The 24,235-nt window shown below is 38.7% G+C and overlaps 1 protein-coding gene across 5 annotated transcripts in view; it reads left to right on the forward strand.

Annotated features, from left to right (window-relative positions):
* The window catches only part of SRGAP1 (SLIT-ROBO Rho GTPase activating protein 1), a 306,426-nt gene that overhangs the window by 231,008 nt on the left and 51,183 nt on the right, over window positions 1-24,235 (forward strand). For 2 of the 5 annotated variants that reach the window (XM_065524524.2, XM_005571435.5), the window contains 4 exons: window positions 10,516-10,713; window positions 11,869-11,953; window positions 18,649-18,676; window positions 23,249-23,351. In XM_065524524.2, coding sequence (XP_065380596.1) covers window positions 10,516-10,713; window positions 11,869-11,953; window positions 18,649-18,676; window positions 23,249-23,351 — 414 coding nt within the window. Of the gene's footprint in view, window positions 1-10,515; window positions 10,714-11,868; window positions 11,954-18,648; window positions 18,677-23,248; window positions 23,352-23,870; window positions 23,905-24,235 lie in introns of all 5 variants that reach the window. The other 3 variants (XM_065524525.2, XM_005571436.5, XR_012420434.1) reach the window with 2 other exon arrangements.

Raw genomic sequence — 24,235 nt, forward strand, 5'->3', positions numbered from 1 at the left:
GCAGCATGCGCCTGTAATCCCAGCTACTCAGGAGGCTGAGACAGGAGAATCACTTGAACCCGGGAGGTTGCAGTGAGCCAAGATCATGCCACTGCCCTCCAGCCTGGGTGACAGAGCAAGACTCCGTCTCAACAACAACAACAACAAAAAAGTAGGCATCACCTGCAACAGACCATATCTGGCCCATGAAAAAAAATTTTTTTGAGACAAGGTCTCACTCGGCCACCCAGGCTGGAGTGCAGAGGCACAGTCATAGCTCACTGCAGCCTCAACCTCGCAGGCTCAGGTAATCCTCCCACCTCAGCCTCCTGAGTAGCTGGGACTGCAGGCACACACCACCACACCTGGCTGATTTTTGTATTTCTCATAGAAACTGGATTTCACCACGTTGCCCAGGCTGGTCTCTAACTCCTGGGTTCAAGCGATCCACCTGCCTTGGTCTCCCAAGATGCTAGGATTACAGGTGTGAGCCATCACTCCTGGCCTGAAAACTTTTGTTTGCTCTACAGTGCTTGGGTTTTGAAAGTTATTTACTATCCTGTAAAAACTGTAAGTTTTCATAAAAATACCAATATGCAGGGTGAGCACAGTGGCTCACACCTATAATCCCAGCACTTCAGGAGGCCAAAGCAGGCAAATCTCTTGAGGTCAGGAGTTCGAGATCAGCCTGGCCAACATGACAAAATGCTGTCTCTACTAAAAATATAAAAATTAGCCAGGCATGGTGGCGCATGCTTGTAGTCCCAGTTACTCAGGAGGCTGAGGCGGGAGAATCACTTGAACCCAGGAGGTGGAAGTTGCAGTGAGCTGAGATTACACCACTGCACTCCAGCCTGGGCGACAGTGCAAGACTCTGTCTCAAAAAAAATATAGATATATATTATATATAATATATATATTATATATATTTACATATTTATATTTTATAAATATACATGTTCATAAAATAATGTATAATATATAAATTATATAATATATAAATATATAATAATATATATTATATTATAAATAAACATTATTTATAATATATAAATATTAAATTATAAATTATTTAATTTATAAATATTTAATTTATTAAATTATAAATATTTAATTTATAAATATTATTAAATTATATAAATTATTTATATTTATAATATAAATAATATATATTTATCAATATCCAGCCTCTTTAAAAATTAGAAGAACTGATCACACTAGACCTGTGTTTCTACAGGACAATAACTGACTTCCTTTAGACATAGAATGTGTGCTTCCAGTTTGCCATGTTCTCCACTCAGCCCACTCAGCTCATTTTCATGGCTTGCCTGGCCCTTAAAGATATTTGAGTTTGTATTACCTGCCTTAAAACAAAGAGAAGAGAGCAGTACATGCTTGTGAAATGGCCTCAGTATACTTAAAAGTAGTAAAAGCTAAAAGGTTTGAGAAGGGCTTAATTAAATCTGTGGTTGATAAAGATTCATAAGAGATTGTGACATTTATTGTCACTTCCCAACTATACATTTACCTGATAAACTTTTAAAAATGAGGTTTGAGTTTTATTATGCTGCAAACTTGCGCCCTTAGTACCTCAGTCTCACGATTCCAACTTCCAGCCGATCCGTCAGTGAATATTCATTAGTGCCCACTGTGTGTTATGCATATGGAATTAGAGCGGGGCCTGCTGCCACACAGCCTTGTGCCCGATCATTGTTTTATTTTGATTACTTAGCTGTTTATTAAAACTTTGAAGGGAAACATTAATAAACATTACTTTTGTTTTTGTTTTGTTTTGTTTGAGACAGGGTGCCAGTCTGTCATCCAGGCTGGAGTGCAGTGGCATAGTCACTGCAGCCTCAACCTCCCGGGCTCAGGTGGTCCTCCTGCCTTAGCCTCCCAAGTAGCTACTTTTTTATTACTTACAGAGACAGTGTTTCTACAAATAATTATTTTGAATTATTCTTTAAATTTTCAATTATTGTTCATGAATTTTGTTCAAAAACAAAATAATATGCCCAGCTACTTTTTTATTATTCGTAGAGACAGAGTCTCCCTATGTTTCCCAGGCTGGTTGAACTCCTGGGCTCAAGAGATCTTCCTGCCTTGGCCTCCCAGAGTGCTGGGATTACAGGTGAAAGCTACAGCCGGCTCACATTACTCATTTCAGCCACCCGGCCCAACATTGCTCTTAAAGGCAACTTTTCAAAAACAAACTAATCATTTATACCTTTCTCATTATAAACATTTTCCAAACACTTTCCAGCCTAATATTGCGCTGTCTTGTCTGCTTTCTCAAAAGTTTGCATTTAACCTTGTTGTAGGGATTTCTGCTTAGGGGTCATTCCTGTTGCTTCTTTCTTTCCAAACTAGCCTCTGGAGTAACTCACCATTGATTACAGTTCCCATTTCTTCAAGTTTCTCATTTCTCCCTTTATCTATACACAGTCAAAGAAAGAGAAAAAGGAACTACTTTGAGGAGAGCATCTATGCCTTTTATATTTTTTTAGGACAACATTGGTTTGTAATAGCTTGCCCCATTTTCAGACTGTTTGTCCCAATATTTGGTCCAGAAAATAAAGTTTTCATCAGCATGTCACTGCTGTTCTATGAGTAAAACCTTCTCACATATAAAACAACTAGTCTCTCTTAAATTATAGTAGATTTACCACCCTGAGGGGAATGTACAATGAGAGAGACCCATAATTTCTCAATCAATTTGCAACAGTGTTGAATGAACAGATAGCTCCACTTAAATTTTCCTAGCACCATTTGAAGTCTTTCACCAGCAGCTTGCCAACGAGTATTTCACAGACTGTTCCAAAAATACATTACTTACACAAGATATTTTAAACAATAATGAGCCAGATTTTAGGCAAACATTTGAGACAATTTTCATGGCATGGGAAATTGAGGGAACTAAGAGATATTTCAGTTATACCTCCTACCTACCTAGGGTAGAAAAATCACATTTTCCCCCAAATTTCTCATAATACCAGTGACCTCAGCAGAATCCCAGGTCATGTAAATCAATGATCAAACTCTCCTGGGGGATTCTCAAGTTCTTTTGAGACTTGATATAAGATATGAAGCCTGATAACCACTTAATTATAATTGCTGCTTTGGATCTTCTCTGTGGCCTTTAACTTCATTTTTACTGATTTAAGTATCTTTGACTTGCCTGCAACCTTCTACTGATAAGCTAACAGGAAAATCCTAAGTAAAAGATAACTGCCATTTGTCCCTTAGATGGCATCATCTTCTTGGCCAAATTAAAAATAGGATCAACTGTCTTTCACCACGAACACACATTTATATTTTTTGTTTCAAGCAAGCTTTAGCTCACTAAAGGGAGGGCCTTGATCCAAAAGAATACCAAGAGAAATGAGGAGAATTTCTAGGATGGGTATAAAAATGAGTCCTGGGATAGGGCACCCCAAAGAAAATGGCAGAGCTCAGGATGGCTCTCAGTGGAGAAGCCACTCATTTTCTCTGATGCACTGAGCATTTTTTGGCATCTATGATTTGAAAGGATAACTTCAGCGTCCACTGTTCATTCAGTGAACTTTTTCTGATAATTTGCTGTGTTTCAGGCACCGTGCTAGTCCCTGGAGCTATAAAGATTAATAAGTTATCACTGACTTCAAGTTGCTTCCACCATAGGTGGAAATATAAACCTCTAAACAGTGTGGCAGGTGCTTGTGAGAAATCAATTTGAGATCATGCTTCTTAGACCACACTCAGTGTCAGGTCCACTCACATGGGTCATTAAATCAGAGTCAGGGGTGGGCCACAGGAAAACAGGTTTTCCGAGACATAGCTGAAGGCAGAGACTTTGTTCTGAGAGTCCTGAGCAACGATGATGTTTTCTTCCTTGGATTAAGTTATATCATTGCTGAGAACGAATTTTGTTCAAAAACAAGAGAGCCCAGCATTTGTAAACATTACCTTAAATGCAAGTACATAAATTACTAGTGTGAATTCTTCTGGAATGGTGATGTGACATTCCCTACCCCGCCCCCCCCCCAAAAAAAAGGTTGTGGGACAGCAAACATTGGTCTGTTTTTTCAGATCTGGTAATGCCTACCCAACACAGACAGGGGATAGGGTCACTAGCATTGCACCCATGTTAGAGTACAAGGAACAAGGGAAGGCCATGGCAGGATGCTCTGCCTATGCTCTCGCCTTCTGTGGCCTGTGCTAGCTGTGAGTTTCTGTACCCTTGGCTAATTAATTATGGAATTGACCCAATCTGTGTGTGTGTGTGTGTGTGTGTGTGTGTGTGTGTGTGTGTGGTCCCTTTCTGCTAATTTTTAGTACATCTGAAATGACACAGTGCTGTAATTGAAATACATTCAAGGTCAGCGATGGGAAGGAGCAAGTAGTTCAGTGGGGAGGCGAAGGAAGGGATGAGGGTCACCTTCACAGATGAGTGATGAGTCGTAAAGGATGAATAGGACTGTATCGGTGCAAGGTACAAGGCACAGTGCCTTAAAATACATGGAGTGTGTTATAGTATGATTTGTGTCCTCCCTGAAAATTCATATGTTAAAGTCTTAGCTTCCAGTGATTAAGAATGTGATCTTATTTGAAGATAGGATCTTCACAGAAGTAATCAAATTAAAGTAGGTCAATATGACTTATGTCCTTATAAGACAAAGGGGAGGGGAAATTTGGATACAGAGACACAGGTGGAGGGAAGACGATATGAAGAGACATAAGGAGAAGATGACCATCTACAAGCCAAGGAGAGAGGCCTGGAACAGATCCTTCCCTCCCAGCCCTCAGAAAGAACCAACCCCGCAAACCAACACCTTGATCTCAGATGTCTAGCCTCCAGCACTGTGAGACAATACCTTTCTGTTGTTTAAGCTACTCAGTACCTGGTTTGCCTTAGAATAACACGGTGCATTCAGGGAATGACACCACTGAAATAGCTGTCTTGTTCTCCCAGTGATGGTAGTATCCTGGTAACACAAAGGCAACAGAACCAGTCCACAAAAGCCTGCAGAAGTAACCTCTCCCTCCTCATTCATTTTGACCCACAGCTCAGAGTTCAAGCCACCCGGGCAGCTCCTTCAGTGCAGTGCATTCTTCTGGTTTCTCATGAATCCTTTGTCAAGTCTTTGGCCTCTCCTTCCACCAAAACCCAACTGTGTTTTCCTCCTGTTGATGGGGAGGTATTACAAGGCTCATATTAGCTGTTTCATATTTGCCTCATTATGTTCCCCCCGAGACTTATTAATATGGCTGGTGTGTGTCAGAAGCTGGTGTTACTGTCTGTTGCAAACATCCCATGGGATGATATGCAGTCCCAGCATTGTGTCTGGTGGCTTCTGTCACATCCTTTATTCCTGATACTTCCAAATTTAACCATGACACCACTGCTTCTGAGAAGGAAGTTGAAAAAAAGAAGAAAAATGGTGGTGTTGATTTTGGTTCTTCGTATATGTATTCCATGTGTGCATCTGATAATGCTGCTGTCTCTAGTTTCCTATATGTAAGAACACGGCTCTAGTGAAACATTCTTATGTAACCGTCTGTGTCATAAACTCAGTGAACACACTTTAATTGCAAAATTCCAACAAATTTACAGATTACAGTTGTCCCTTGGCGTCCAAGGGGGATTGGTTCCAGGATCTCCCACAGATAGCGAAATTTGAGGATGCTCAAGTCCGTTATATAAATGGTGTAGTATCTGCGCATAACCTACACACATTTTCCTATGCTTTAAATCATCTCTAGATTACTTGTAATACCTAAAACAATGTAAATGCTATGTAAATAGTTATACTGGGTTTTGTTATTTTTTATTGTTGTATTATTTTTTAATTTTTTTTACAAATATTTTTGACCCACAGTTGGTTGAATTTGTGAATGGTTGAATACATGGATAGAGAATCCATTAAAAAAACAAAAACTGACTGCATTTGAAGACAAACTAGGAATGTTTATTTTGGTTCATGATTATTTTTGGGTTTTTTTGTTGTTCAGATGGATTTTGTGGTTTTTTGTTTGTGTATTTTAGGAGCTTTTCTTGTCATTGTTTTCCTTTAATTGTGTTTTAATTAGGTACATATCAGAGCACCTTATTGAACCTTACATCGTGTTATTCTTGTACTTCACCTTACCAGTATCTGAAGAACATTTCATGCTCCTATGTATACTTTTCATGCTCCTATGTATTTGGAAGTTCTGCTCTGCCTTCCAGAGCAAAAGAAGCTGTAGTTCTTCTCAGCAGTTTTGCTATTTAAGCCATCTGTTGAAAACGATTAACTGCTACTGCTGTTGCTTAAATGTTTTTCAAATATGCCCCATCGTGTTCATTCCCACTCTTTACTTCATTAGATCAAGGTTTCGTCATCTCTAGTGGAACTAGGGTCTCCTGACTACTTTTCCTGCTTTCTGTCTCTTTCCCTTTTATTGTTCATCAATTCAGGGATCTTTTAAAAATGTAAATCTAAACTGTCCCTTATAGGTGTCAGTGTCCCTGTTGATTCTCAATTAAGTGTGGTATATGAGGGCCTTTATTTTTGTTTTATTTTTTTAAATTCTGACCCCAGTATCATACAATAGGAAGGGCCTTTATTAGCAAGTCATCTTCTCTAGATGCTATGCACTCCTACTTCTCAAAAAAAACTTCTTGTTGTAGCCCAAGAAGGCCAGGATCTCTCTTTTCCCACTTTTTCCTCTGCCTGGAATGCCCTTTTTTCCAGTGAACACCTATTCACCATTTAATATGTGCTCAAAATTTATCTTCTGAATGGTGCCTTCCGTGACTTCCACAGACAGCACAATATACTCTTTTGCCTGTGTTTTCTTACACATTTGTCAATTTCAAGAGTTTAATTGAATAAAGAAATAATAGCATTTACTTTGTAGCATTTTAATTACTATATATTGGCACAAGTACTTCCATTTTTTTAAAGTATTATAAATATAAAATTTATGGAGCTGTAGATAATATAGTCAAATATTTACCTTCCTTACTCAGTTATTAATTTAGTTATGCATAATTTAAATCATATATAAAACAGTATTTTAATTTAGAAATAGTTTTTCTCTCATTTTCACAATTTTATGAAGACTCTTCATATATCCTGATATTGTTTGTCATTACCAGAGCCACATTTTGAGTCATCAAGTATACTTTTCTCAGAGTATACCATCTTCACATCTATTTGTTTGAAATACAGTGCTTTTAAAACTTGTGCATGATACTGTCATTAGAAATTTGTCTACAAGCTATAAGAGCCTATTTGACTAGTGTAGGATGGTGACTCTTTTAATTCAGTCTATAGATATTTAATTATGACCTCCTTAAAGTAATTAATTACAGTATTTTAATGGTCATTAATATGCTTTTTTTCCAACAGTATCTACCCTTTGCATTGTGCATAACCCCAGGAATGATTATTGTCTATTAAATGTCTTTCTCTTCTTTTTTTTTAATATTAATTCCATCACATGACCTTCTAAACACCCAAACTAGTACTAATTGCTACTGTTTCTTTCCCAAACATTATTTTGTTAAAAAAAAAAAAAAAGTAATTGAAAAGATTTCTACTTCCTGTAATGATGGACTGGGTCACTCAACTGATTCCTTCAAATTTTATTTTCTAGGACAAGATGCATGGCCAGGCCTCCAACCTGTGACACAGGGAACCATATCTTCCCAAAAGGAAGATCATCTAATATTTTGAACAGTAATAAAATCCAGAGATTCTGAGCTATTAGTGCCCCTAATGGTTTGGGAAAATAAACATTCTCTTTGGAGGATAACCTCACCTTTGACCTCAAATAACTCTACAAAAAATATCTAGCAAAGATAGTTAGACAATGAAGAGATAAGAAACCATGAGTGATAGCCAGAAGAAATAATAGACAATAAGACACACCCACAGGAACTCCAGATATTGGGATTATTAGAAATAAATGACAAAAGAACTATTTACAGTGTTCAAAGAGGTTTTTAAAAGCCAAGCTTAGATTTCATCTGGAAATCATAAGCACTAAAATAACAGATTTGAGAATGAGCTACATAGGAATTCTAGCACTGAGAAATAACCAAAATTAAGAAAGCAGTGGGTGAGTTTAACATCAAATAGAGCTAAAAAATAAATCATTAAAGAAGACAAATCAGAAGAAATAATGAAAACACAGCATCAAAAACAAAAGATAATAAAATATTGAAAAGAAGAATAAGAGATACAGAGAACACAGTGATGTCTAATATGCTAATTCAACTCCCAGAAACCAAAAAAAAAAAAAATTTTTTTTTTTTTTTTTTTTTTTTGAGACAGAGTCTTGCTTTGTCGCCCAGGCTGGAGTGCAGTGGCACGATCTCGGCTCACTGCAACTTCTGCCCCCTGAGTTCAAGCACTTCTTCTGACTTAGCCTCCCGAGTAGCTGGGATTACAGGCATATGCCACCATGCCCGGCTATTTTGTATTTTCAGTAGAGATGGGGTTTCACCATATTGGCCAGTCTGGTCTCGAACTCCTGACTTCAAGAGATCCACTGCCTCGGCCTCCCAAAGTTCTGGGATTATAGGTGTGAGCCACCGTGCCCCATCCAGAAAGAAAAGTAAGAATATAGAGTCAATATTTGAAAAGATAAACGCTGCAAACTTACGAAAGTCTATGAAAAACATCACACAAATTCAAGCAGTCCAAGAAATTCCAGGCAGAATGTATTTTTTAAATCCTTACCTAGATATATTACAGTGAAACTGTAGAAACCCAAAGATGAATAGAAAATTATAAAAGCAGCTGGAAAAAGAAAGCAGATCTTATTCAAAGCAGTGACAGACTGACAGTAACCTTCTCACTCAACAGGAACATGGAAGCCACAACAGAGTACAGTGGTACCTTTCTAACATACAAAAAGAAAATAACTGCTGCACAGAAAAAAGTATTTAATAAATGAAGGTGAAATAAAAGACATTGTCAAGTCAACAAAACAGACACATACTAAAATGAATTTCTAAAGGGTACCCTTAAAATATAAGCACTGGACATCCAAGAATATAATAAATACATGGATGATGCTTAATGAATATTGACTACATAAAATAATAATGTCTTAAATTTAAATATATATAAATATTTACATATATTCTATTATAATACATTACAAAAATAGCATATAAATCAGGAGGAGTAAATGAAGTTAAGGTGTTCTAAACTCTTTACATGGTGTGACAGAAGGAAAAAGCTATCAATTTACATTACACTTTGATAAGCAAAGGTAGAATATGACCTTCAGTGAATAAAAAGACTACTAGAAGATTAATAAATAAATAAGCTCCTATCTCATGGCTATGAGATAGGAAAATATTTCTTAAATAGGACACAAGAAACACTAAAAGGAAAAAATTGATAAATGCATTATATTAAAATTAGAATCTTTGTTCATCTGGACACTATTGAAAGAGGGAAAAACCACAGCACAGAGTGGGGAAAAATATTTGCAACACATACAACTACAAAAAGATTCATATCCGTATCAACAAATCATTAAGAAAAAGACTCATAACTTAGAAAATGGAGAAAGAGATTTGAACAACGTGTTCTCAATTAAGGAGATCCAGATTGCCTTAAACATATGATAATGTGCTCAATCTCATGTATCAGGGAAATGCATATTCAAACCACAGTGAGATACCACTGCACACCCAACACAATTGTTTACATTTGAAAGAAAGACTCACAATACCAACTGTTGATGAGGATGTGGAATCGCAGGGATTCTTCCACTCTGCTGGTGACAATATAAATTACAATCATTTTGGAAAACAGTTTAGCAGCAATTCTATTCATATATGTGTGACTAAACAAAAATGTGTTTATAGCAGTATTATTCAAACTAGCCCACAACTAAAAAAAAGCATCTATTAATAGTAAAATGGATGAATTACAGTGTATTCCTACAATGAATAGCAATGAAATATACTCACAAGAAGTGAGTGTATCTCACGTTGAGCAAAAGGAAGACAAAAATTATACATCCTGTAGGATTTCATTCATGTGAAGTGCAAGAAAGGGCAAAACTAATATCTAATCTTAGAAATCCAGGTAATGGAGGAGGAGAGGGAATAGGTGTATGGTAACTGGGAGAGGCACTAGCAGGCTCCTAATATACTTTTTCTTAGTCTGATTGTTACTCACATAGATGTGTACCCTTTGTGATAATTCATCATCAAGCTGCACACTTATGATCCATGTGTTTTTCTATATATAGTTTGACTTCAATTAAAAATGTTAAGACAAAAAAGTAATTGAGAGAGTACCCAGTAATATATGAGATTTATAAGGACTGAAATATAAATCAATAACCTCCTTAGGATGATTTTGAAGAAATCCCTCCCTTAAACTGGTAATATGGAGTGTTTTTTACCTTTGTTTCTCTCCTAATAAGACTGTGAATTTGGTGGGGACAGGCTCTGTGTAGTCATCTCTGCCTGACAGAGTGGACTCTCCCTGTTTGTGGGATTCATGAAATAATGTACTAATGTGAGAAATGTATTTCTGTTCCCAGGTTAAGAAAACGACTGAAGCCACCTTGCAGACAATACAAGATATGGTCACCATCGAGGACTATGATGTTTCTGAATGCTTCCAGCACAGTCGCTCCACAGAATCTGTGAAGTCCACTGTCTCTGAAACCTACCTGAGTAAACCCAGCATCGCCAAGAGAAGAGCCAACCAGCAGGAAACCGAACAATTCTACTTCATGGTGCGCCCGCCACTTCCCAAAAGCCGCACGACAGAGCTCAGATCTCGGATTCCCAAGTGCCGCTTCTATAGTCGCATCCGAATCATCTGGGGTTCTTTTTGTTAAAATAGACTCCTGTCTACCATCAGAGTTCCTGATTCAGTCAGTCTTGGAAAGAGTTTAGGAGTTACTTAGATGTTAGTTAATTAGTTAGTTAGGAGTTATTTAGTTAGAGGACTGGTATAAAACAATACTTTTTTAGCTGGGCACAGTGGCTCATGCCTGCAATCCCAACACTTGGGAGGCTGAGGTGGGAGGATCATTTGAGCCCAGGAGTTTGGGACTAGCCTGGGCATCATGGCAAAACCCCATCTCTACAAAACACACATATATATATTTTATATATATATATATTATATATATTAGCCAGCAGGCATAATGACATGCAACTGTAGTCCCAGCTACTTGGGAGGCTGAGGTGGGAGGATCGCTTAAGCCCAGAGGCAGAGGTTGCAGTGAGCTGAGATCACTGTACTGCACTCCAGCCTGGGCAAGAGAGTGAGACCCCAACTCTAAAATTTAAAAACACACAGTACTTTTAAACTTCAGTACCCATACATGTCACCAGGAGAGCTGGTGAAAGTGCCAGTTCTAATTTCCAGAGGTCTGGTACAGAAGGAACCTGAGAGTGTGCCTCTCTCCTAGGCTCCCAAGGTTGGCTGATGCTGCTGGTCTGCAGACCACACTTCAAGTAACAAGTTTCTAGGATCTAGAAGATCCAAGTGGCTGGATTTTAGATCTATGAAAAGTTCCTTGACATTGAATAATTTTTAAAAATTAAAAATTAGGCTGCGTGCAGTGGCTCACACCTGTAATCCCAGTACTTTGGGAGGCCGAGGCAGGCGGATCACCTGAGGTCAAGAGTTCAAGACAAGCCTGGACAATATGGAGAAACCCCGTCCCTACTAAAAATACAAAAATTAGCCAGGCGTGGTGGCAGGCGCTTGTAATCCCAGCTACTCAGGAGGCTGAGGCAGGAGAATCACTTGAATCCCGGAGGCGGAGGTTGCAGTGAGCCAAGATCGAGCCACTACACTCCAACCTGGGCGACAAGAGTGAAACTCTGTCTCAAAAAAAAAAAAAAAAAAATTTAAAAATTATTCTTGCCTTTTGCAGAAACTCAGAGAATATTTGGAAGGCAGTAATCTCATCACGAAACTTCAAGCCAAACATGACTTGCTGCAGAGGACTCTGGGAGAAGGTGAGTTATCCGAAATGTATAGGAAGATGACCTGGATGATACATCGTATCATGCATGTATTCCAGAAAGAGTATGAATTGTATATTTGTGCTTTAAGAAGCAGAGGACACTCTGTGTTTCGATTTGGTTTCATTTGTGTATGTCACGATCAAGTTCTCCTGGCACTATTTTCTTCTAAAGCGTGGTGCTAACCTTGAGGAAGTATAGTGAAATCTAGGGAGGGCTGGAAAGTCAATACCGAGCTCCTAGGGAGGGATCTTCAGAGCATGGTGTTCCTGATGGTAGAAAAGTCTGGAGACGCTGCCCCTCCCCTACCTGCTGACCCCCAGTCTCTTCTTCCTTCCCTTCTCAGGGTTCTGCACCCTTCCAACCCCACCCCTGTTTGTTTTAATGGGCGAGTATTTGTTGTTCCATCTATTGCCTGTTTAGACTCTGGAAACCAGTTAAACCAGTTTGGGTGATTTTTTTTCTTTCAGTAGGCATCGGCTATAGTTGAGAAACAATCTTACAGTATAAGTAGATTGCTATGTCTGATGATAGTAACAAAAACAACAGCAACAGCTAAGACTTATAAGGCTTTCTCTGGGCCAGGCTTTGTTCTGAGTCGTATATTTTGCTGTACACTATTAATTTCTCCATTTTTACAAATGAGGAAACTGAGGGGGGGCATGGGAATATTGGCAAAGGGGACTGTATAAATGTTAATGTTTATCTTTGTCTTGATGAAATTTAAAAGAAAAAAAATACAAGCCAAGTCCCTGTCTTAAGTGCTTCATAGTCTGTAACTTTATCTTTTACTCACACTAGACCCTGCCAGAAGTTAGAAAAAGTAAAAGAGAACATGGAAGGGAGTGGGAAATGAGAGGACTGAATTGTGTGAGTAACTCAGGTCAAAAAAGAGATTACCCCTCTTAGACCTAAATTCTTGCCTCCTACCATTCTGGAATCTTTCTTACCCATAAAGTTTCCATCACCTTATCTCCTGGTTTCCACCAAAGAACTCATCGTCCTCAGGGAATGACCACATGGAGAAAGGTTATCATGACCTAAGAACCATGTCTGACACAGTTAGGATGAAAAGGCCAATTTCACCTAGAAGGGGAAAAAAAAAAAAAGCAACACTTAAACTACTAAAAAGTGTCATTAAAAAATAAAATAACCAAGTACAACGTATGAACCTTCACACACTAGATTAAATTAGATACTGAATCAAAAAGCAAAAGTTATGAAAGACATTTTAAGAACAATTAGGGAAGTTGAAATACAGACTGTATGTTAAATGATATTATTGAATTAGTATTAATTTGATGTGATAATGTTAGCATTAGATATGATAATGGTATTATGATTATAAAGAAGAACACTCTTATTCTTAAGAAATGCTTGCTAAAGTGTCATGATGTCTGCAACTTACCATCAAATGGTTCCAAAAAAAAAAGAGGGAGAGAGAAAGAGAAAGAGAGAAGGTACAGTCAATGTGGCAAATGTTAACAGCCAGAAAATCTACATGAAAGAGATGAGGATGCTTCCTGTACTGCTCTTTTAACTCTTCTGTAGGTTTGAACTTAAAAAAAAAAAAAAAAAAAGTCTTTTTATCTTTGAATAGTTTTCTTACAATTGTGTCCTGTTTTTTTCTTTTTTCCCCTCACCGTATCATGTAGTGTCTATTTTTTTTTTTTTTTCAATTTTTCACAAATGCCTGATATTTCAAGTGATGCCCTCAAGGTCAGTTGCCAGCCCCAAAGCATAAATTATCCTAAGTGTAGATGAACGCTTACAGGTACAAAATCCTACCCTGTGAGGATGGATACCACTTTAGAAATTGTGTTTTGAGATCATGAAGTAGTGCGGGAATTCATTCTTGGAACTGCATGCAGACACGTGTTAATATGCTTGGGGCCACATTCTGAAACTTTTATGATACCTATTCAACATGGATTCTCTTGTGTCTCCTAGAGAGAAAACCCCAGTGCTTAATATTCTTTTACATGTCATTATTGGATGGGGCTATATTCTAGCCAATTTATTGAATCCACATGCCAAATTTCATCTTTAGCTTCTGAACTGCATATATCTATATTATACTTTGTGAACTGCAAGCAAGAATTTTCTTTTTCTTTTTTTTTTTTTTTTTTTTTTTTGAGATGGAGTTTCGCTCTTGTCGCCCAGACTGGAGTGCAATGGCCCAATCTCAGCTCACTGCAACCTCCACCTCCCGGGTTTAAGTGATTCTCCAGCCTTGCCTCCTGAGTAGCTGGGATTACAGGCATTTGCCACCATGCCTGGCTAATTTTGTATTTTTAGTAGAGACGGCGGTGGGGGGGGGGGGGGTGTCTCACCATGTTGGCCAGGCTGGTCTCGAACCCCTGACCTCAGGATCCACCCACCTCAGCCTCCCAAAGTACTGAGATTACAGGCATGGACCACTGTGCCCAGCTCAGGATTTCTTTATCTCGGAATTTTTTTCAATGGGCTGTGGTATACCAGGGACACAAGCTGTATTGAGGTATATAAGACCTTCACAGGACTCAGTTTATGCTGCAGAGGAAACTGGATGGCTTTCATCCATCAGCAGCAGGCACACTAGCCTCTGCCCACTGGTTGCAGACCTCTCTGCTTCCTAGCCCTGCCCCTTTTGCAGGCTTGGTGGCACACCAATTGATGGTCACTGCCTGAATATGACACTGGCAAATTTGCCTAGAGAAAAGCTGAGCATGGGAGACATGCCACACCTCTTAGCTTAACCATTATAAGCCTGCTGGCTTTCTGTGCAAGCCCTCTTCATGTTAATAGGCTACATCAAAGGAGACCAGGAGAGTTAATGGCGCCCATCCCATAGTGAAGTAATCCCATGGTGAGCTCTTATGGAGGAATCTGAGTCCAGATTTGGTGTGATAGGGTTACTAGTACAGGATTCAATGGTATGTTTGGGGACAGTCCTGACTTTTTATATGGAAATTGCCTCTCTGAAGTATACTAGACTCACCACTGCAAAAACTGCCTTCATAGTAAAACAAATAGAGCCTAACCCGAAGATTTAGCAGTTGCTCGTCCACAGCTGAATCTGTAACTACAGACATGTGTTTGGCCTGCCTTACTGCTCGCTTTTTGGTAGGCTGCCAATGGCCCAGTAAGTTCTTTGATTTACAACATTGTGAAGCAACTAGATTGGGCTCTTAAAGTGGCACTGTCAAAATTCAGAATTCCAAATCTTCGAAAACTACTGAAATAGAAGGAAACACGCAATGAGTTGTTAAGACCAAACTCATCATTATCATTTTCTTCAACCCTTAGCAACACCATTGTATCTTATTGTGATGTCATTTGTTTTTAAATCATAGAAGTTAAATTGACCACAGTAAATGAGATATATATATCTATAAAACTGAGGCACTGAATTTTTTTTTCTTTTTCAGTAATGAGCCTTAATGTTCACATTGACTTCTTTGTGTGCAACATTTGGAGCTAAGGGGTTGCAAATATCAGTGCAATTTTGCCAAACAGAAAATCTGACACTAGGAGCTGAGCTCCATTATTATATTGCTTCTTGCCCTGGGCATAAGGTTTCTGACAAAGGAATTTAATAGGTTATCCTCATACAATCCATTGTCTGTCTTTGAGTAGGAGTACAAGTATACTTTCAAAAGGGAAGCTGATTGTGAGTAATTATGGTTTTTTAGAAAAGCACTGCAGTAGTTGGTATTCTTAAGGAAGAAAAAGGACTGGAAAGTAATGCCAGGAGTTCTCATCAGTCATTCATTAGGGAGCAAATCCAGGATGCCTGTGTCTCATTTGAGCTATACACATTTTAAGTCTTTCATCTCCTTTTTTAAAATATCAAATTGCCACCAAACTATATTTTGGTTTTCCCGTTAACTATATGTAAGAGATAAAATACATTTAGGTGTGAAAAATAATTCACTTCATAATTCTCAAGTGAAATTTAAGAGTAGCTGAAAAAAAATGTTTGCACCAAGAACAAGTTAAGCCTGGGGCATTTGTTTCCTTCACAATGGCTTGCATGTTCGGGGGTGTGGCGGCGGGGGAAGGAGTGGTCCATTGTTTTTAATAATTAAGTAGCTTTCCAAAGAAAATGATTGAAATCTAATCCTCAGACTGCTGGAAGCTTTCACATTTCTCTGGGAAGAAGAGTCTTCTAAGCTTGTGTGTTATTGATCTATTAATGATGATACTGATTAAAAAATAAAACCTCATTCATCAGTTGAGACACACTCAGGACTATTAGCTGAAAAAACGATGGATGTGGTAGTGTGGTGACACTGTGAATGATAGTTCTTGCAAAGTTTGCTCTTGGTTCATTATTCAGAATGTATCTGTTATAGGTTTTTAATTTTTTATCTTATACTATAACTATGGATGGATGGAGCAAAATAATTTTAAACATTTTATGTATCATTTTCTAAATCTAGGGAATAATTTGTTAGGATATTGTAACAAAAATGGCAGAATTTCAAAGTTATAACATCTCATTTCTAAGGAATTCTCATGGCATCATTATCATTGAATCACTTGAAAGTGATTACCTATGTTATCAAATTTACGTTTATAGATATGTATTAATTTAATGTAAATATTTATAGAATTTATTAAATTTATTTAAATATTCAGTATTTTGTATTTGGCTTTAGGCATATGAGGCAGACAGAATTGTAAGCTGTAATCCCTACCTTTCTTCTAGGATCTTCCAACATATTTGCCAGGGAAAAAGACTTAACGTTTTTAAGGGTGGTACATTATAGTGCTTGGGAGCTAGTACATAGTTATAGTTCCTGGGAGCTCAGGACTGGGATTAAAACAAACCTGGACCTGAGTGCCACACCCACCCCATACTAATAGCGTGACCTTGGGCAAGTCACTTTTCTATATGCTCAGGCTTTTCTGTAAAATAAGGATAATAATAGAAGCTACCTCATAAAGTCATTGTGAAAATTGTGAGTTAATATATGTAATACAAAGTGCTTATGATGGTGTCTAATAAATATTAGATGTCATTGCTGTTTTTATTGTTACTAATATATATTGCATCATACCTAATTAGACTTAATGCTATCATAAAGTATACAAAATAACAACATAATACAGCACAAGCCATACAGTTTCTCTACCCTCAACCCTTTGCACATTCTACTACCTCACACTGGGTAATCTTATGTTGCTCCTATGGACCCAACACAACCTAAATGGTGGTGACTCTGACATCTTTATCTCCAGCCCTGTCTTTTCTCTAACCTGTGTAGCCAGCTTCTAACCCTGTATAGCCAGCTTCCTGCCGAACACTTCCATTAGGATATCCCATAAGGCACCGCATACCAGTCAGCTCATCATCTGCCCCCTCTTCTTCTCAGTAGACCTTCGCTCCCATTCACGAATAGCTATAAATTATTCTGAAGTTCTGTGTACACCTTCACCTTTTTCTTCTCCTCCAAAGTAGAAGGCCAGCAAAAGGAAGGGACTTATAACTTAAATAAGTAGAACTGAGAAGAGGAGGAGGAGGAGATTCTTCCCTTCCCTTCATCCCCACTTCAAGTCATGGCCATGAACTCATTCGGCCAACACTTTTATTGTGGCCTGGCCCTATGTAAAGAAAGGTAGTCTCAGATTTTAACTGTTTGCCCCTTTTTTATCAGTAGATATTAATCAAATCCTTTATGTTATTTGTTATTCAAGAGGAGATAATAGAGTAAAAGACTCTGCTGCAGCCTGGGAGTGTTGATTCACCGTTCCCAACAAGCCAGTTTTCTTTACCATTGTCATGTTGGCCTTGCCCTAGAAATCTGAATCACTGCGTTATGATATGATAGGCTGGGCTTAGCTATTTGTGCTGCAACGTGACCATCCCCTGCCAGCTATATTTTCAAGCTGTTTCAAGACCATATCATTATTTTGCAAACAAACCAGCTGAATGGTTCAACTTTCCCACATTCCTTCCCAGCACTCCTCACTAAACGTACAAAGCAACCAATAAACACATGCAAACTTGAAATTATTGCCGATTGTTGGAGCACTACAAAAATTCAGCCCTGTTGCTTAAAACAAGTCAAGAAACCCAAATGTATAAGAAGTTTGTGTTTTAATGGACAGAGAACTCCATGAAAGGCTTTTAGTTTACAAGCTGGTGGAATGTAGTATCATTTAATGTCCTTGTACTTTAATATTCACAAATGTCATTTCTGATTACAAAATACAACTTCTCTCCAGTCCCCTGATTCATATTATAGAAAGAACACCAACTTAGTCTAAGGAAAATTGAACCCTCTCAACTTTATTTGACCTCATCCTTCTCCCCAACAAGTGTCAGTCAAAACAGAGAGAATAGCAAACATGTAAATCTTGGATGTGTCTTATTTGTATTTCATTTTTGGGCTTACAGTTATGATCAAGCAGCTATTCTTGTTTCTTTTCTTAAAAAAAAAAAAAAAAACCACCTCAAATTGCCAAGCGAAACATGATTCTCAAATCTATAGAATTTATTGCATTTTATGTATAGATTTTATGAAATGTTAACTCTGAATTATTTGTCTATCTTCATATGCTATCCTCATGTTTTCTACCATAAAAATGTGTAAGTTATTATAAATTCAACATTTTAAAATAAGGGACAGGAGATACAAAAGAGTACCACATACAGTCCACTGATTCCATTCAGTTTACTTACTTTAATTTTTTTTCTGCAGGTCATAGAGCTGAATATATGACTACAAGGTAGGAAAATATGTTATCATATAACTTATAGCATATTTCACTTTCTCTTTAACAAGAAGCAACCATTTCAGTGCTGAAAGAATTAACATGTTTTGTTAATGAATACGGGAGATAGTTTTGGCTTGACAAAGCATAGCAACATGAAATGTTTGGGCTTCTCACAAGACTAGGTATGTTCTGGCTTATTTAAGGTTTCCCTCTGGAATTGTAAAGCTCTTTAATAGGCAGAAACGGTAACAAAAACCTAAGTTAAACAGGCTTGGTTTATCTAATCCAGAACACTTCAAGTGTTTCTAAATAGTATGACAGGACTTTTGATTTGATAGTTTAATTTAAAAAAACAATATGATGTACATCTGCATAAGTAGAAAGTATAATTATTTTCTGTTCCTATTTTCCTTTAGTCATATAAAAATTACAGCTGGCTGGGTGCAGTGGCTCAGCCTGTAATCTCAGCACTTTGGGAGGCTGTGGTGGGTGGATCACCTGAGGTCAGGAGCTCACGACCAGCCTGGCCAATGTGGTGAAACCTCGTCTCTACTAAAAATACCAAAAAATTAGCTCGACATGGTAGCATGCGCCTGTAATCCCAGCTACTCAGGTGGCTGAGGCAGGAAAATCACTTGAACCCGGGAGGCGGACGTTGCAGTGAGCCTAGATTGCACCACCACACTCCAGCCTGGGTGACAGAGTGAGACTCCATCTCTAAAAATAAAAATTAGAGCTATATCGAATATCTTTAAGATTTTAGCTCTCTATATATTCTCCATTTTGATTCACTTTAAACATTTAACTTTTAACATACTCCCATATTGTACTTTCTTCAATGAAAGAGAGGATTGTAAAGCTACTACAAGAAGGAAAAGCCATTTGGGCAGCAGATTCTGATCTGGGTTGGGGAAAGTTTGTGGCAACTTTTATTTTTCTATGTCACCATTTGTGCAACAGACATAAATTACCTAATTAGCATAGCAAGATGTTGCACTTTTGAAATTGAGTTATCTTTGAAATAAGAGGCATTTAGAACACTGGTATATCTGTTGCAGTAATTGGCAAGTCGACTTTCAAGGATCTATGATGTTATTGCTGGGCAGCTTATTCATAAGGAAGCCTCTTATACTTCTTGGTAAACCAACTAGAAAGATACAGCTCCTGACTTTTCCAAACCTAATAAAAGAAAAAAACACTGAGGTTTTTCTTCACTGTGTCAGTGAAAAAGAGGACTGTAACCTCAACCTGGTAATATGCAGCTTATAGAGATGTTTTTCACCTGTAGCATCTCCTTGCAGTATCAATTATTTTACCTGTTGTTTCTCAATTATAATTAATGTAAGGCACTTCAAAAAAAGAGATTTTTTTCAAAAGCAGAAATGGAAATATATTAATTTGCAATGCGAGCTATAATTGCCAAATAGACTAGATACTCACGTCAACCTGACCAGTACTTCCTCTCATGTGGGCATCCTCTATAGGAAACCAGATTATCAGGAAGTCATGTGGTAGCCACAGAGTCAGAATGAGTCACGCAGTTGGAATGTTGAACATCCCTGGCTCTGTTCACTTGATGTGGGCGTAGCAGAGCAAGAATCGTCAGACCTCCACCATGAAAATTACTTTGAGGCCGGGCGCGGTGGCTCAAGCCTGTAATCCCAGCACTTTGGGAGGCCGAGACGGGTGGATCACGAGGTCAGGAGTTTGAGACCATCCTGGCTAACACGGTGAAACCCCGTCTCTACTAAAAAATACAAAAAACTAGCCGGGCGAGGTGGCCAGCGCCTGTAGTCCCGGCTACTCGGGAGGCTGAGGCAGAAGAATGGCGTAAAAACCCGGGAGGCAGAGCTTGCAGTGAGCTGAGATCCGGCCACTGCACTCCAGCCTGGGCGACACAGCGAGACTCCGTCTCAAAAAAAAAAAAAAAAAAAAAAATTACTTTGATAAGCACTCAGGCAGTTCGTTTGCATTCCAAGTTCCTCTCATAACTTGCATGTGTTCACGTTTACCATACTATAGAATCCTACAGAGGTGATTTTCAGGCCTTTGATAGAAGACTCAAAAGATATCCCTCCATTAGCCAGCATTACCCTGCGTCTCCCAGTCATGTGGGGACAATGATTCAGGGCATTGGAGGTTTTTGGCTCCGTCTACAAGATTGGCTTGCTCCATGAATCAGTGACCAAACACAATTCTAATCTCCTTAGCTTTGTCAGCTTCTCCAAATATCACCAGATGTGAAGCTCTCTTGGACCTTATTGTAATAACCACATTTTCTAGTTTCATGCTTTGGTATCTTGGGGCCTTGCTGATTCCAGAAGTACTGCCCCTCCCAGGATTAGCCAATTCCTAGCAGTAGTAAGAACTGGCTTGCAAGTGTGCCTTTTGTATGCAAGTCAGGTGATCCAGAGGACCTACCTCCAACCACCTCCTTCATGGTTCTGACACTCAAGGCCACTCTTCCCCTTCCCTAATCACCCCAAGGCCAGGTATGGGACAATTTAGGGACAGTCCCTATGCCCCAAAGCCCACTGGAATCATTCCAAGTAGCCTATTCTAAACCTGCTTCCCCAGCTTCTCCCATTCCCTACAGTGGGAACCACAATAAAGACTCTTGCCCACATTTTCCTTTGTGCCTTCTGCCTCCTGACCAACCCTGGTGCTTCCTTCTGTGGCTTCCCTGGTGGTGGGGCATGTCCCCAGCTCTTGGGAACTGTGAGTAACAAACTATCTTTTCAGTGGTAGTTGTCTCCTGATCCTTGGCCTCACCATACCTGAATAAAAATGAAATCCACATTTTAAAACACTTTTAAAATAGTGAAAGGAGTGGATGAAATCAAGTATGTAGGGTTAAACCCTTTGGTGGTTGGTTGTTTTGTTCTTTTTACACTTATCAGATTCTTTCCTCCATGAATGGCCAGAATTCAGTGTATAAAAGAGATCTCGGAAATTGCAACCATGGCAGGAAATGATAGGTTGCCTGGTAGAAGTTTCCATATTCCCTCCTAGACACTCGCAAAGGCTCCTTTTAACCTCGCCAGCACTGTGGAACTTCAGGTGCTGTGTACCCCATTCATCATATGAGCCCATCTACTGGGAGGGTCTTAGAATTTAGCTATGGAAGGCTATACCAGTAGGTTTGTTTCCATACATGATAGTGTCTTAGGAAGCTAGTCAGGCTTCCGTGTAACTTCTTGGGATCTGGTATATGAACCAGACCTTCTGAACTTAAAACTAAATGAACTAAAAAAGATAAATTTTCCTAGAGTCTGAAGCTTAATGAAGGGCTTTACACAGTTTCCCGGTGTGGTGTGTATCCTCCTATAAGCCTTGCAATTAAGAAGGAGTTTTGCATTAAAACATCCAGAGACAGGTCTCAGGGCTCTCCTTCCATGTATTTCACTCAGCACAGTAGCAGAAGTTGAGTCAGGTAATTCTGGCCTTCTTTCCACTAACGGGAGAGAGCAGAAGAGGTTCTCTCTGCAGTCACAGGGCAAGGTGGTGCGGAGTTTCTCAATACACCACCTGCTGCACTAGATGTGCGTGTGTCAGAGAGAATGGTTTATTCACCAGAGCAGATGGGCAGACTGGAGAGGAAGAGAGTCTGCAGTGGCATAAACGAGTACATCCTCAGATATTTAGGTGGTGGAATAGTTCGTTCTAAAGAAATAATAACTCATGCGAACCTGTATGTCCCCCAAATTAGAAAAAGCAGTGAACCCAAACTATTTTTTTTACTTGTAATCCATTAATAGTTACTTTTGCATAAAATAAAATCCCATTACTCCTGGAGGGGTATCGAACAGATGTGATGTTACTTGCATTGGTTTGCTGGACTGAGTGAGGAGGTTCACGCCTGTGATCCCAGCACTTTGGGAGGCCACAGTGGAAGGATCTTTTGAGCCCAGGAGTTCAAGACCAGCCTGGAAAACATAGGGGGCACTGTCTCTACAAAAAATTTAAAAATTAGCTGGGCATGATGCCATGCACCTGTAGTCCTAGCTGCTTGGGCTGAGGTGGGAAGATCCCTTGAGCCCAGAAGGTGGAGGCTGCAGTGAGCCATGATCATTCCACTACACTCCAGCCTGGGTAACAGAGCAAGACTCTGTCTTAAAAAATAATAATAATAATTTTAAAAAATAAAAATTAAAAAAAATTACATCTACCTAAAAATGTTATATTTAATTCCTCATCTGGTGATCTACCAGAGCCCTAATCTTTATGACCGGTTGTATCTTACTGTGTGACTTGTAACCCAGAGAGCAAGAATGCTGGTGTGTAACGTTTGGCCAAATAACTAACGAGTCTACTTGGTAGTGTGTATTTTAAAACAAACCAGCAAACAAACAAATGTCAGCTGCAACATACAGGGAAACAGCAGTGTGAATAAACAATTTGTGTGTTTTTTGATATAGAAGTGAAAGTAAATAAATGGGAAATGGGAAGGACTGTTTTCCCCTGTGACTGGGGGAGGGGAAGGAACCCAAGATTCCCATGTTTTGTAATATTGATGTGACCTATAGATGTTTCATTTATTGTTTGATTTCTGCCATGCTCAGTAATTATATTCCCTTCCCTTAGGCCTCCAAATGTTCCCCCTAAGCCCCAGAAACACAGGAAGTCCAGGCCCCGCTCACAGTATAATACTAAGTTGTTTAATGGGGATTTGGAAACATTCGTCAAGGTACTGGCACCAGCCATCTGGGTGGCTGATCTCCATGCTTCTTACTATAATGGTCTCAGCCTCTTGTAAGAGGAGGAAGGTCATTATGTCCAAGTCTGTCCTGGGGCTCTTTGCTTTCCCAGAAAATCAATATAATATTTCCTGAAGTCAGAGAGGAAAGAATATTTGGGTTGAGTGTCTTCAGAAGAGAGAATAAATGTGGGTATTATTATGTGGGCACAAAAGAAAGCCCTCTTTCTTTATTTTTTTTTTTAAAAGAGCCATAATTTATACAGAAAGTTAAAAAGCAACCTGATAAAAATGTTGTATTTTTACTCGTGCAAATGAGATGGCACAAAATATTCTTTAAAGTCTGCTTGTTAGGCTAGCTCTGAAGCACAGCAGGAGTTCTGATTTCCCATGACTTGAGGAATTCATTATATTGAATGAATTGTAAGACCCTATGATCTATACCTTGTATCTCTGCTGTGTTTACTCTTCGTCTTCTTTTTCATCCTGTATTTCTGATAATGCTTCTAGCCGAGGACGAAGAAACTCGCACACAAGACATCAGGTATAGTGCTAGAGGGACGTGAGGGTGCTCTTTCACTGTTGGTATCATTTTCAAGTCGTGCTCATGCTTGGCTTTAATTAGATTGTTAAGGTTTTTAAAAGAAAAATGTTTGCATTTGGAAATTAGACAGGTTTGTAAATGGGTTTTACTTAGAAACTGTAGCAATCAAACACTAGAGGAAAAATGGGTACATTAAACTATTACTTTTTACATTATGTGTTTGGCAAATGTACCAAGTTTGATCAAGGGCTTTTATTAGGGAAAGTCAATGTTAAATACCAAATACACACTTAATACTGGATTATGGACCCTAGTGTGAATTTTACAAAGA

The sequence above is a fragment of the Macaca fascicularis genome, chromosome 11 (assembly GCF_037993035.2).
Source record: "Macaca fascicularis isolate 582-1 chromosome 11, T2T-MFA8v1.1".
Lineage (NCBI taxonomy): Eukaryota > Metazoa > Chordata > Mammalia > Primates > Cercopithecidae > Macaca > Macaca fascicularis.